The 14,640-nt window shown below is 29.9% G+C and overlaps 2 protein-coding genes across 4 annotated transcripts in view; one reads left to right on the plus strand and one right to left on the minus strand.

The window, feature by feature from the left end:
* Positions 1–502: 502 nt before the first annotated feature.
* The window catches only part of LOC148239532 (uncharacterized), a 32,262-nt gene continuing 18,124 nt past the window's right edge, over positions 503–14,640 (plus strand). Inside the window, exons 1-5 of one of the 3 annotated variants that reach the window (XM_088196900.1) lie at positions 503–650; positions 820–884; positions 964–1,039; positions 1,119–1,177; positions 11,900–11,974. In XM_088196900.1, coding sequence (XP_088053026.1) covers positions 605–650; positions 820–884; positions 964–1,039; positions 1,119–1,177; positions 11,900–11,926 — 273 coding nt within the window. In that variant the 5' untranslated portion in view covers positions 503–604 and the 3' untranslated portion in view covers positions 11,927–11,974. Of the gene's footprint in view, positions 651–819; positions 885–963; positions 1,040–1,118; positions 1,178–1,254; positions 3,209–11,899; positions 11,975–14,640 lie in introns of those variants that run through there. The other 2 variants (XM_088196883.1, XM_088196891.1) reach the window with 2 other exon arrangements.
* On the minus strand, positions 10,082–14,027 carry LOC148239533 (uncharacterized). The gene has a single exon (XM_088196824.1). It carries the CDS (start codon positions 14,025–14,027, stop codon positions 10,971–10,973), a length of 3,057 nt encoding a protein of 1,018 aa, XP_088052950.1. The 3' UTR covers positions 10,082–10,970.

A 14,640-nucleotide genomic window follows, 5' to 3' on the forward strand; every position in this document is an offset into this window, starting at 1 on the left:
ACCGACTCCAACTTCTTTTTAACCCTTTCCACCTCGAGCTATTTTTTTAATTGTTTGTCGTGCGCAATGCGGTTTAAGTCGGTAATATGAAATAAACAAAAGTTATTATGCACTTAATCAAATACCCGACAAAAGTCGACCGGCCACCGGCCGATGTGATCACACCCAGACACATATAATGGCACGCCACTAATCATAAAAAGTATTACTATAATTATTTTTTGTTCTTTTTTCTTTGTTGTTATTTACATGAAGATAAATGAATAAAATAATTAAAAATAAATTAAAGATTATCTTATCATTATTTTTAAATTCGGAGTCGGAAAAATTTCTAACAACTCCGCAGCCCTGATGAAAATTGATTTACTGGTATGCTTTATATTCTAAAATTCACAGGACACTTTGTATAAAAATCATTTTCTTTCAAATGCCATATCTGAGGTGATTTTTTATCATTTTCATTTTTTATACATATATCACATTTTAGAAGTATTATTTAATTTTTAACTAGACTCATAATAATTTCAATGAGGTACGCCAATAAGCCCTCCCCTGTTATCTGGCCATACTCAACAAATAGTCGCTTTTAGACCAAACTTTGGTAATGAACTGTCAGTTGAGCGCTGTCACAATGGCGTTTATTAAAACCGGTACTATTTTCTTTATTTTGACTATAACTAAGAATGTAAACGAAGAATGCATTAGCTTTAAGGTTTTACTTTTCAGATAATATCATTTGCCCGTTAAATCCATTTATATTCAGTTGAAAACCAAATACATAGTATTTAGATTTTTACCAATTGATATTTATATTTGCAGAACCCGACATCGAAAACGTCGAAAAAACGCTTTCTTTCGTTGACGCAATTCATTATAAAGTAGAGGTAACGAACAGTTATATTTGTTAAGCCATTCGTTAAAGCATGTGACCTTAAATAATGCTTTTAATTCCTTGTTTTAAAGTTCACAAATGTAAAATGCGAATACGATAGCATCGAAGATACAATCAAAGACGATGTAGACGACTTATTCGAAATGGGTAAAAATATTTATATATATTTATCACATTTGAATATATATGTATATATAAGAAACTATTGATTAATATATAATTTCAGAAATGCACGATGTTAAAGATATACTTAAAGTAAACGTTTTACCTCAACAAACTTACAACGTAAGAGCCGAATATATTATTTATTATAATTCTATTTATTTAGATATTTACATTACCTAACACAATTATAATTTTAGAAATCAGAAAGAGAAAAATGTAATAATTTGCAATGTGAAAAGGCTTTAAATACTAAAAAATCAAGTATAATCCAAACTTATATCAATGTTCGTCATTTTGAATGTGAACAATGTGGAAAAGCATGCAAAACTAAAAAATGTCTTTCTGAACACATGTTAACTCATAGCGATGTTCGTGACTTTAAGTGTGAAAAATGTGAAAAAGCATTCAAAACTAAACAAAATCTCTCACAACATATGCAATATCATAGTGATGTTTGTGACTTTAAATGTGAAAAATGTGAAAAAGCATTTAAAAGTAAACAAAATCTTACCCAACATATGCAATCTCATAGCGATATTTATGACTTTAAATGTGATAAATGTCGAAAAGCATTTAAAAGTAAACAAATTCTTTTACAACATATGCCAACTCATAACGATGTTCGAGACTTTGGATGTAAAAAATGTCAAAGAACATTCATTACTGAAAATAATCTTTTTCAACATATGCAAACTCATAGCAATGTACGTAACTTTGAATGTGAAATATGCGGAAAAGCATTTAAAAGTAAACAATGTATTTTACAACATATGCAATTTCATAGCGATGTTCGGCATTTTAAATGTGAAAAATGTAAAAAAACATTTAAAACTAAACAAAATCTCTCACAACATATGCAATCTCATAGCAATGTTTGTGACTTTAAATGTGAAAAATGTGGAAAAGCATTTAAAAGTAAACAATGTCTCTCACAACATATGCCAGCTCATAGCGAAGTTCGTGACTTTGAATGTAGCGAATGTGGTAAAACATTCAAAACTAAAAAATATCTTTCAAGACACATGATAACTCACATAGATGTTCGTAACTTTAAATGTGACAAATGTAAAAAACTATTCAAATCTAAAAGGCAGCTTATGCGACATGCAGAAACTCATCGAGATGTGCGTGATTTTGAATGTGAAAAATGTGAAAAAACATACATTACTAAAAATTGTCTTTCACGACACATGCAAACTCATTGCGATATTCGTGACTTTGAATGTGAAAAATGTAAAAAACTATTTAAATCTAAAAACCTACTTTTACGACATGTGCTCTCTCATAGCAATGTTCGTAATTTCAGATGTGAAAAATGTGATAAAGCATTTAAATATAAACACACTCTTTTGACTCATATTAATACCCATAGCGATGTTCTTAATTTTGAGTGTAAAGAAAGTAAAAAAGTATTTGGATCTAAAAGTCAATTTTTACGACATGTGCAAATTCACAGTGATGTTTGTGATTTCGAATGTGAAAAATGTGGAAAAGCTTTCAATTGTAGGCTAAATCTTTCGAAACATATGCAAACTCATATCGATACTAATTTATTTGAATGTGATAAATGCGGAAAAGCATTCACAACCAAACAGTATATTTCACGACATATGCAAACTCATATCAATGTTAGTGTATTTAAATGTGAAAAATGTGGAAAAGCATTCACAACTAAACAACATGTTTCACGACATATGCAAACTCATAGTAATGTTCGTGATTTCGAATGTGATAAATGTGGAAAAGCATTAAAATATAAACACACTCTTTTAACCCATATGAAAACTCATACTAACATCTACACCAGCGTTTCTCAACCGGGGATCACAGAGACAACAGCAACGTTTAGTGGGCCACAGTAAATTATAGAAGGGCTACTAAATATAAACATATATTAAATGAAATCTTTAATTTGGTTGATTATACCAATAAGTCATTCATAGGAACTATACGAAGGAAGGAATAGTAGCGAAAATAACTAACAATTTAAAAAAATTATTGATACGTTTACTTGTCTAAAATGACTTATTTTCGAAGCGGCAGCTGGAAGACTTACTTGATTAGCAACACGACGGAAGGACATGCTTTCGCCGGCTCTGTAATAATATGTCATACTCGCATGTAACTAAAAATAAAACTTCTGCAGTGGCTTATCTGTGTCTTATTGTCGATCCATTACAACACATTGGCTAAAATTTAATTATTGTCAGTTAAAAAATATTTTTCATCGCACTGTTTCCGTCTTAATCACGTAAGATTTAGCAGGAGTGCGTGTAGATGAAGAGTTGATTTGTTATGGGAGAATGTCTTACGATTATCACCGATACGATTTTGAAGTCAGTGTTGCTTATCGTTGGCCCCCAAGATAATATAAAAATACAAAAATAATTATTTTATGCCACATTCTGAATAACTGTGTCCAATACAAATGCATTCAAACAAATTGGACGATATATCTTTGTTTAGCGACAAGGTGTTAAACAATAAAAATATATGGATTTTTATAATTTAATCTTTTTTGCCAAAGTCTTAATAATGTTCAAGAAAAATGCCAGCATTGTTGAGACTTATAAATTATATTTATGCTTTTAATCTTGCTCATATGGGACCCAAAAATATGTTATTATCCGGGCCATGCTTTAGCTTACGTTCCCGAGTATTGTTTGAAGTACCGAATGCAAGAACGATTCCCTAATATTCCTGTTCTACAGCTATCTGACTGTTAAACCATCTGTCTTATAGCATTGATTTGTTCTCATCTAGGTACTCACAATAGGTGGTCTAGCCATTATATATAATTTATTTAATATTTTTTCAATGTGTTTTGTTAATATTTATATCTTTTTTTCTGTGCAGTGTGTACTAGCGTAACGTACATAGCAAATCGCGAGATCGCTAAGTATGATAGCTTACGTTGCGATTAAAACTAGAAGGTGAATTATCAGAGAATCAGGTGCAGCGACTTCCTTAATATCGTAGTAAATCACTGTCAGCATGGATATACATACATATCATGTAACGAAATCTAATATCGGAAAAGTAAACATTAGAAAATTGATAATAGATAGGTAATTATTATTTTTGGGCGATAGTATAAAAATATTTATTACATTTACCAAATAATTATTAAATAAATAATCATTGACGTCTCTATTTATTATATAAATTCATCACAAAATATAGTTAAATATTGAATCAGGTTTCTCTCGTCATTGGTAAACGTAGATATTAAAGATCCTAAAGCGAGTTATCTGACACAAATGTAGTTTTGGAATAATCAGACATTTACAAATTAACTTGTATTGTATATTATACTTTAAAATAAAAGGCACTTTTAATGGTCGATTAATGATTGAAACGTTGAAAAGACAGATGGACTATAATAACAATAATATGTATTTTCATCTTCGATGTATCTATTATGTAATAGTTTTTAATTGAGAAAGCATTAGAAAACCTCAAATATTATATTTTTTGGGTAAAATAAAATTTATATTTAATAAATTCATGTCTTACCTAATAATTTTATAAATTCAGAGGCAAAAGTCATACCATATTTATGGCAAGGATATTTAAACTAAATAGTTTGGTACATTCTTGACATAAATATTGAAACACTACTATATAAAAGTGCAGTTAACACGTTCTTCACTTGCTAATTCTACATATTCTAGTCGTTTTCGATCAAAGTGATTCTGAAAAGCACAGAAAATTTAGCCTTTCAAATAGTATAACCAATTTTCAGCAAAATCAGCAATAACAAATCATCTTTTGAGATTGGCAGTTGTTAACGCTAGATGTACGCCTAATCCAATAAATAAAACTCTTATTTATTGTGGTGTCAATTTAAGTGAATTATTTTTTGGTTTGATTATTTTTTCAAGTCTTAACTTCAAGTTTGTGACACATAGATAGTAGTCCAAGCCGTAATCTGCACTTGGTTAAGTTTTTTATATCTAATACGAATGATTCATACATAGGAAATATTATTTATTATATAATTATTTGATTTTGATATTTATCTACATGGACTTCAATGTATAAAATATATATATATATTTGAAATCTCAGGATTCATCGCGATTTACGCCTACTTTCTTTCTATATTTCGGCTGCGATTCTCCATCCATGGACACGAATTATCCGTAACTGCCGCTCTGGTCCTTGATCTTGTCATATATACATGTTTCAACGGGGTAGTATTAATTATATGAATTAATTGTCCATTTGCCCGGGATGAGTCATTTGTGTCTGTGTTAATGTGTTTGTGTAATTGTGTGGCAATTAGATCGGTGACAATTTTATGTGAATTTTTCGTAATGACTCCAAAACCGAAAGCCAAGACTTTGATAATACGCTACTATCATTTCTTTTGTTTGTAGCATCACTGTTTGGTGCAAACATTGTTTATTGCCAAACGTTGAAAGTAATTATATAAAATTGTAATAAAAGCTAATTAATAAATAAAAATACATAATTAACAGGTATACAATGTTTATTCAATAAAACTATTATTTTGCTTGTATTCTCATAAATCATAAGGTATTCATAAATTAAATGTAAAAGAGAGGATTTTGTTTGACAACCGATAGCACATTGTAGAAAGTATGTCTTGTTTATTCTTCAAAACATTGCCTATGGTTTGATTTTGTTGCAAAACAGTTTGATTTCGGAAAATGTCGCTTGCTTTAAATATAGTGATTTTCCATCATGTACTCACCAGATTGCATAATCAATCTAGCAACGTCTTTAAATTAGTTGAAAGCAGTTCAATGTTCAATTGCAACTCAAGAATATTAAGGTCGAAAAAGTTTGGCTGTTGCATATTTTTTTAAAACTGAATGTTATTCCAAACTTTATTTTCGCTTATCATCAATTTTTAACTCAAGATACTATCTGCACGAACTCTTTGGGTTTAGACGCAGAAGGGGTGTAGCTTTCAGCCAAGATAGACGCAAGAAAAGCTGATAACAGCTTATTCAATTTATTATTTACAGTTTACCATGGTAGATAAAAAGTTGTATTCTGTAGACTGTACTCGTACTGGTGGAGAAGTTGGGATTGCCGTCTCTCGTATATGCCTCGAATGGTGTCTGCCTGTCTGAGCTCTAATCCTCTGTTTGGTGTCATCTCTTGTCTCACTCGATCGTCTCGTCTCGAACGCTAGTCGTCTGCTTCTCGAATCCACAGATCGTCTCTCGAATCGTAGATCGTTTTCTATCGCTCGATCGTCTGCTTATGGAATTGACTCGCATCTTGTCTTGAATTGCTGATCGTCTGTCGATGTGACAAAGTGTCAGATCTTTTATATTCATGATTCGAAACGTCTCTTCTGAATCATAGATGCGGATGTCGGTGGGCCAATTGCATCGCATATAATAACGACCAACAAAATAAATTCACGCAAGTGAAAGCTGTGAATCGTCAATACAATGGTTTAGACCACAATTGCATTCTCTACGGCGCTTAGACATTGTGCTGTCTATTGCGCATCTTTTACGCACAAAAGAGCAATTTTCTGGTCAAGAGCGGTTAAATAAACAGAATGTGCTAGCCCGGAGAGTCTGTGACAAATCTTCTAATTATTATGAAATGATTGTTTCCGTTTCAATATACAATGGTCGTTTGAATGTCTTTAGAGTTGACGCTGCAGCTGGTTGGATCCCCCCCCACAAACTGTTATCACTTGCGTCTTCTAGATTCTTAGTTTCCAGTAGTCATCCATCCTGGTCTATCTAGTAGTTCTTGAAGCCATGAAGGCAATCTTGGAGATTATATTATATTTTTGACAATATTGTAAATTATATAGTTCTACGTTGCAGCGTTTACTCAAGATGTCCTTCTTCAAAAATTCTAGTCTTTCGAGAGAAGATTCCATTGAGTCCACCAGTCTTTTGAGAGAAGAGTAGTTCAATTTACCAATTTGTTTCAAATGTCATTACAGACTTTGTAGACTGCGCTTGTTCGGGTATTACACTAAATTTACAGCAATTAACTATATAATCTAGTGTAATTTATTGCTTGGTGAGTACATGAAACAAGAACTTCGTTGAACTCTCAGCATTTGAAAACAATTCCTCAATTATTTAGATATTTAAGAATATGTATACATGTTACTATATAGAAAAAACAATAACAAAATTTCATTTAGCAAATAAAGCATATCTTAATATTAAATTTATCCAACGTTGCTGGTGTACCGATTGTACAAAAATAAATAATTAAGTTTCATTTATCGGTCTTAGCAGGAAAGGATAAATTACACTAAAAAATCTTTAATTTTACATTATCTAATACATTATCTAATTATCACTATTTATTTTATTTAATACGAGGATGAGTCAAATGAAAACATTAAATTAGAAAAATTTAAAAAAGCAGTGTTATGCATAGTTTGCAGCAGTAGATAGAAATATAATAGTTGCCAAACATATTTTATGAGCAGTTAAGCTGTGAAATTCATCAATGAATAAACGTTTAGTTTAGTGTTGCATGATTGCCACTGCGAAGTGTACGAATGGATTTTAACATTTTTGGTCAGGTCCGACAGAGGTGCCGCAGGCCGTACATGTGTGGCTGCAAACAAAAGCAAAACAATTTTTCTATAGTTATCCAGGCACTTTCTTACAGCTGGAAAACTTGTATTATACATGATTTTTCGTTCAATAAATAATGAGATAAAAAATATTTAATATTTTCATTTTACTCACTCACATGAGTCAGAGTATGAACATAAACATATATTGTAATTAACATGTAATAAAAGTTATATAAGATATTTAACAGGTATCTTTAAACTTAGACTATTTATAAAATAACAAAATTAGGAAAAAATACAATAAAAAACAATGTGTCTATTATTATAATATAATGCACATTTATACTAAAAATAAAAATACATATGACATAAAATTATATTGGTCTACAATTACACTAATAAGGAAAACTTGAAAAACTAGCATGGTGTTGAATTTGAAGCGAACCAAATCCAAACATGGTTATTAAGATTTTTTGTATATTAGATATAAATCATACTTAGCTGTTTTTGTTAAGTAAAGCTTAAATCAATTGTATTATCATAACAAAAAACAGAAAAAAACTTAATATAAAACATAATAGCAACCTGTTAAGCCATCTAAAATATAGAATAATTTAAGAAACATCTTAAATATAATACGCACTATGTACATTTTCAGGTTTTAATCATATATATTCGATATAAAGATATTTTAATCAACAATAATTAACAATATTATATCCTAGTAATCAATTTATAAATTATTTTAGTAAAAGCTTATTATAAACTTTATTAACTCTGTAAAATGTTTTTTTTTCTTTTTGAAACCACAAATATTTTATAGGCATAAAAAAAAAAAATAAACATGAAATAAAATTGAGCTGTCATGATTTGCTTTAAACTATAGGACATTTAATCATATTTTTTTATTATAAAGTGTATTATTATACAAAACAATAGCATTATTACTATTGTTTTATATTTTTTTTATTTCTTTTTAAAAACTAGAAAATAGTTATTAACTATTTACTTGTTTTTAATTTAATATATATTTTTTTATATATATTATATTTATTATTTATAGTAGTAAAATATGACCAAAGTACAGCGATTTATTACATTTTTGAATAAAAAACATATTCATAATTTTTTTAAAATGGTGAAAAAATAAGCTTATCATTTTACACACATATATATAACGGCACCAAAGACTTACAACAACATAGAAATACATTTTTCAACAACTGTAGTAGTTCTGAACTTTGAATAATGGATGTGCTTACAAATCGGATATGGGGTGTTTCCGAAGGCAACACGATTGGTTCCCAATTTCATTCGTCAGCGATTTTTCAATAATTCTTCGAACTTTTTCGGACAATAGGTCAAACCAGGAGAAACCAGTAATCGTCAAGAGAGACAGCTATTGTCACGAGAACACATCACCACATCACGATGTCGATCCCTGCTTCTCCATCTACCATTGAGACATTTTCACAAAAAAGATTTTATCACTGGGTTGGCCAAGCTAGCAGAAATTAATATTTCCATTGAAGGTCATCGTTATATATGTGTGGGTGTTATTAGTGAGTCACAAAACTTAGCGCAGCCATGCTGATAAATTATTATCTAAGATAAGAATTAAGAGATTTATAGAAAGTCAGCCGCATGTAAAAGTATTTCGCAGAACTGCGCGAGCATGCGAGTCCCCTTCCCTTCACCCCAATTGAGACATGAGTCACGAGCCGCAATACATATATAACATACCAGGGCGCATCAAAACGAGGCGTCGCCAAAAGGTGCCCCTGCTACCATCAGCAGGGATAGCTTTAATATTTTTAATACATAGTATAATATTGAAATGCAGACAAACCATAGAGAAATATGCGAGATGCGACGTGTGTCTGTACTTTTTCTTCCGCTTATTTTCCTCCGACAGATGAGTTGGCTAAATTTGTATTTTGGACTTGAGCTAATGAAAGTTCTAAAATTGTAATTAGTTTTAGAATTTTCATTAGGTAAAGTTAGGTTTGGTTAAGTCGTGTGGGTTTGAATAGCAAATTTACGTTTCTCATTTGTCAAATTTTGTTTCAAAAACATTTTAGATCAGCATATAATTTACTAGTGCCTATCAGTTAAATTATATTTTCGCTAATAGAAATATATATCTACTGGTGAAATTGTATTTGGACTTCACTAGTGAAAATATAACTTCACTAAAAAATTCAACCATTTATACATCGCATTTAAATAAATAATGATACGTATGTAAATGTATTACTAACGTATGGAGAAGTTGAAATCATATAATTTTACTAGCACCTGCCGGATAAATTATAATTTTACTAGTAAAAATATATATCTCCTGGTGAAAATGTATTCCGATATGATTTCACTAAAGTGACATATTTTTAAAAATATTTCCAGTATGGATTCAAGATTTTTTTTTTAGATTTTCTCTGAGGGATAAACCGAAAATTTCTGGTATGGAATGAAAGACGTTATTTTTTCTTTTTCCTGGGAGAGGAGGGCAAAAGTTGGCCAGTCAGAGACCTTTTTTTTTAATATTTTCATTTTACTAAATTTCATAGTTTATCATTAAATGAACATCCAAATGTCAATTAAACATCAATATCTTCAGCCCAATATTTTTAGTCAAGTACGCGAGCCCAAAACATTTTTTTTCTATCTAGCACCCTTTTTTAAATTGACTCTTTCAACGTGGAATAAAATGCTTTCGAATCAATAGAAGGATGATTTAAAAATAAAGGCGTCTTGTGAAATGTACAGCAGCTATAGCACATTTAGAATAGGAACGTCATTTGGGGGGGGGGAACAAGCAGGAGCACTCTCCCTCCCTTGAATTTGGCCAGAAAAATGCATCAAATATTATGAATCTTAACGAAATGAAAATATTAAAAAAATATTATCGTCAAAAATCCATGGCAACTCCACGTCACCTGCGACGGCGACACGGTGATTATTTCTTTATTTAAAAAAAATACGAGATATAGTTTTTAACAAATAAGATGCACTGCTGGTATTACTGGTATCGTTATTACCGGAAGAGCAATTCCTAAATAAGAGTAGTCTATACTGGTCAAAGTTTCAATTTCACCAACATAAAAATACCAGCCATTTAGGTTCAACTAAATTTTATGTGCATCTATTTTTTAGCAATAATATATTTTTATATAGTAGGGAAGGAATTTAAAAATTAGCTTAACCCTTTAAATGTTGAATAACATTTAATAAAAGGCATGTAATAAGTAAATTATACATTAAAAATTAAGGTAAATATTTAATTGCGATTTTATATCAAGTCTATTCTAATAGTATTCAATAGTATAATTACAATTAATAATATAACTAAATTCTATTTAATATACCTTAATGAATTTAATCATAGGTATTGATTGACAAGTAAAGCTTATTTCTGAATGTGGATTCAAGTTTAGAAACTTGATCATGTTCACAGCTCAAATTGTTTGTTACATTTGCAAATATGTCTAAAAAATGATCTTCATTCCTGTCATTCAACATTTTACAAAGTTCTTGGATAAAAAGTGAGCCATTTGTTGGTGATCTTTTCGCCACAAACCCTTCAACGCAGGCCCACAACACCGCCAAATCCGCCCTCGCATTGGGTACACGTGTAGTTGTCGAATCTGAAACAATTATATGTGGGACACTTACTACAGATTCGTTTTCGGAAAATTTCATTGTAATTTTTTCTCTACAAGCTTGAATGATAATAATTTTGGGTTTTTTAAATAAATTTGGAGATTCACATATGGTATTTTCCAGTTTTTTAATTTCGATCAGTTTACCATCAATTCCGAATAGTGAATCATTAATACCATGCGATAAAAGACATACAACGAAAATTCCGTCATCTTCTTCTACATTTGAAATGTTTACCCGTATAACTTGATCAAATTCGTCGTGATTGACATTATGATGTATTATGACTTTGCAGCCGAACGATTCCCAACATTCCTTCAACATTTTTACATCTTTTTCCCACCCATTTCTCTCCTCTCCTGTATTCATTTTTTTATTGTTAATTATCAAACAGTATCCCCCATTATTTTGGTATTTATTTGAAGATATTGAATTATTTAATTCATTTGTATTCGTACTAGATTGCACATGTATTTTTGTACTGTAAACATATAATTTAATATCATTTATAAACGTGTTGTTTATTTTTAAAAACTCACTACATACAAATTTTTTAGTTTTTATAATATCAGCTTCTTTTAAAAAAATATCATTAATAATTAAATTTAGATCACAAGGGGTATAATCTTGGGGTATTTTTTCAGATGGTAAACACGATCCAACGCAAATGAAGCTATGTGACATTAACCATAAAAGTAAGATTTCCATATCATTTTCGTGTTCAAATTTAACAGCTTCACATTTAGAAAAAATATTTTTTATAAAGTCCATATCATTTTCGTGTTCAAATTTAACAGCTTTACATTTATAATAAATATTTTTTATAAAGTTTTTTCTATCAAATTCTTTATGATTTAGCATCAAATATAATATTTTTTTTATGGGATGTAGCCTGGATGTATTAGACTTGAATTTTAATATATATCTTTTAATGTCTTCAGAAAATTTTTCGACAGTTTTCCCAATTTTATTATTCTCTATAATCTGTAATACTTCGGCGAAAATCTCATCCTGGTACATATCCCAGGTTTCTGTACAATTATACAATAAATCAATAAACAAACTATCATCGATTTTTAATGTTAAATCCGATAAAACATTATGAGAATCACACAGCAAAAATATCAATGACTTCTTCTCGTGTGTATTAAGCTGATTTACAACTTTTTTTAAGAAATTATGTTTTCGTTCAATATTCTCTTCTAATATATCCGAATGAATATTGCTATATTTAATGATACCAGTATTATATAAATATAGATATTGTAAATCGAGATATGAAGTTTTAAAACAAATACAGTTGAAAATAGATTCCTTTAATGTAATAATTATCTCTGTGAATATTTTTTGTTGAAGTTCATTGCGACAATTTATACGTTTCTGAACGAATTCTAGTTTTGAATGAAATTCATTATCATTACAAAATATCAAAAAATTAGCAATCAGACTAATCTCACTATTAACAAATTCTTCACCAGCATTAAATAATATCCACGACCCAATCCTAATAGTCTTATCTAATATAAATCGTATAAGGTAAGATTCCATAAATTCATAATAAAAATCACTGTCATAATTCTTCCGTACATACTCAAGGAAGTTATCCTTATTTACATGCTTGGAAAACAAATATAAAAATTTTCTCATTGGGTGAACGAAGAGAGAATATTCCTCATTTTCTGGCAATAAATAACTTTGAGCTTCTTTCCACACTTTAAACTCTTTTACAACTTCGTTTTTTCCAATAATTAATAATGCCTCTAAGAGCGTGCCAATCCAGTAATTACCCATACTTTTACCCCAATCACATAAAAAATCTTTGAACTTGTTATTAACCATCGACTCATCTATAAATATATTATTTGAATCAGATAACAGCAAAATCAAAGAAATTTTATCGTGTTTGTTAAGATGTTGTATGATTTTTGACAATATTTCCTGTACATTAATATCCTTAGCTTTAGCTCTAATCGGTATTGAAATAAAACATTCCCCGTTAGACGAGTTTGGATAACTAGCTATGTTATAGAATCGAATGAAGGTTACGTTTTCTTTAACTAATTGTCTTAACATGCCTTTCTGACTGTTAATACGTACCTGGATTTGTTTAAGTTTGCTCACCAACACATGCGGAATAATGTTGGATTTTTCAGTCAAAACTTCAACAATCCGTTGTATATTACATGCGATGAAATCTTGAATTATATTATTAAACGGCATCCAAGTCCCAAACTCAATATAGCCGATCAATTTTAATTTTATAAGAAACAATTCAAAATAACCGCAAAAGTTTGTGTTGTATTCATATTTTAGATTTTTATTAGAATCCGCTAAACGATCTATAATGTTGTCGAGAATCTCCTTATTTAGTTTTTTGCGAAGCATATATAAAGCTTTTTTCATCGGATGTATGTTGATAGAATATTCCATAATATGAGGTAAAAAATTTGTTTTAGCGTGATCTATATTAATTTCCATTGATTCTATGACATCGACGTTTTCAATAATCAGCAGAGCTTCCACTAGAGCTCCTTTCCATTTCAACCCAAATCTTTCAGCCCAAAAACGTAAGTATAACGATCTATTGGCTGGCGAATCCATAATTAATTTGGCCAATTGTAGAGAGACTTCACAGGAGTCGAATAGCAAGAATATCATCGATATTCTATCTTCTTCAGAGAGTTTTATTTCGATTTCATGCAATTCGTCTAGTCCCAGTTTTCCGTAATCAAGTAAAGCAAGCGTAACGATACCTTCCTGAATTGCCTCCATGACGTTTGCGTTTATAAACTAGCAAATCGAAACTGTCTGCAACATGTCAACATTATCAGTTCCTAATCTAATCGTCTAAATCAGAGGTCGCCAAACCACAGCCCGCTGCCTATTATAAACCGGCCGCAAGATAAAAATAGATTTTAAATTTTAAAAATCTTCAAATTTATGCGCTAGAACGGAACGAGTGTGCGCAACAACGAAACGGTAACCTTTTTAGTTAAGAAGTTAACGAAGAACTGTTATACGTTTATTTTATGTTATTATCAGGGCTGCAGCCTTTTAAATTTTAATCGACTCGGACTCCAACTTTATCTTATGACCCGACTACGACTCCGATTTTAGCAAAATTAATAAAATTATTTTTTGCCAGCAAATTACAGGATTTTAAAAAATCATTCAAAATTTTTATTGACTTATTATAAAGATATATTTATGTACGTAAAAAAGTAAGTACAAAAAATAAATTTAATGAAAAAATATACATCTATAGTAAAACATTTTTTTTATTAAATAAAATGATATTGAATTAATGGTTAAAATTAACCAAAGGGTAAAAAAATATATTAATAATAATGGTGAGACACTGTACAGTTTATGCGATAAAGTCGAT

Source organism: Plectrocnemia conspersa, unplaced genomic scaffold (genome assembly GCF_051122295.1).
Source record: "Plectrocnemia conspersa isolate PC_06_02 unplaced genomic scaffold, ASM5112229v1 ptg000001l, whole genome shotgun sequence".
Lineage (NCBI taxonomy): Eukaryota > Metazoa > Arthropoda > Insecta > Trichoptera > Polycentropodidae > Plectrocnemia > Plectrocnemia conspersa.

What these genes read in the sequence shown, in the direction of transcription:
- LOC148239533 (XM_088196824.1), bottom strand. Translation starts at nt 14,027, where the DNA reads ATGGAGGCAATTCAGGAAGGTATCGTTACGCTTGCTTTACTTGATTAC.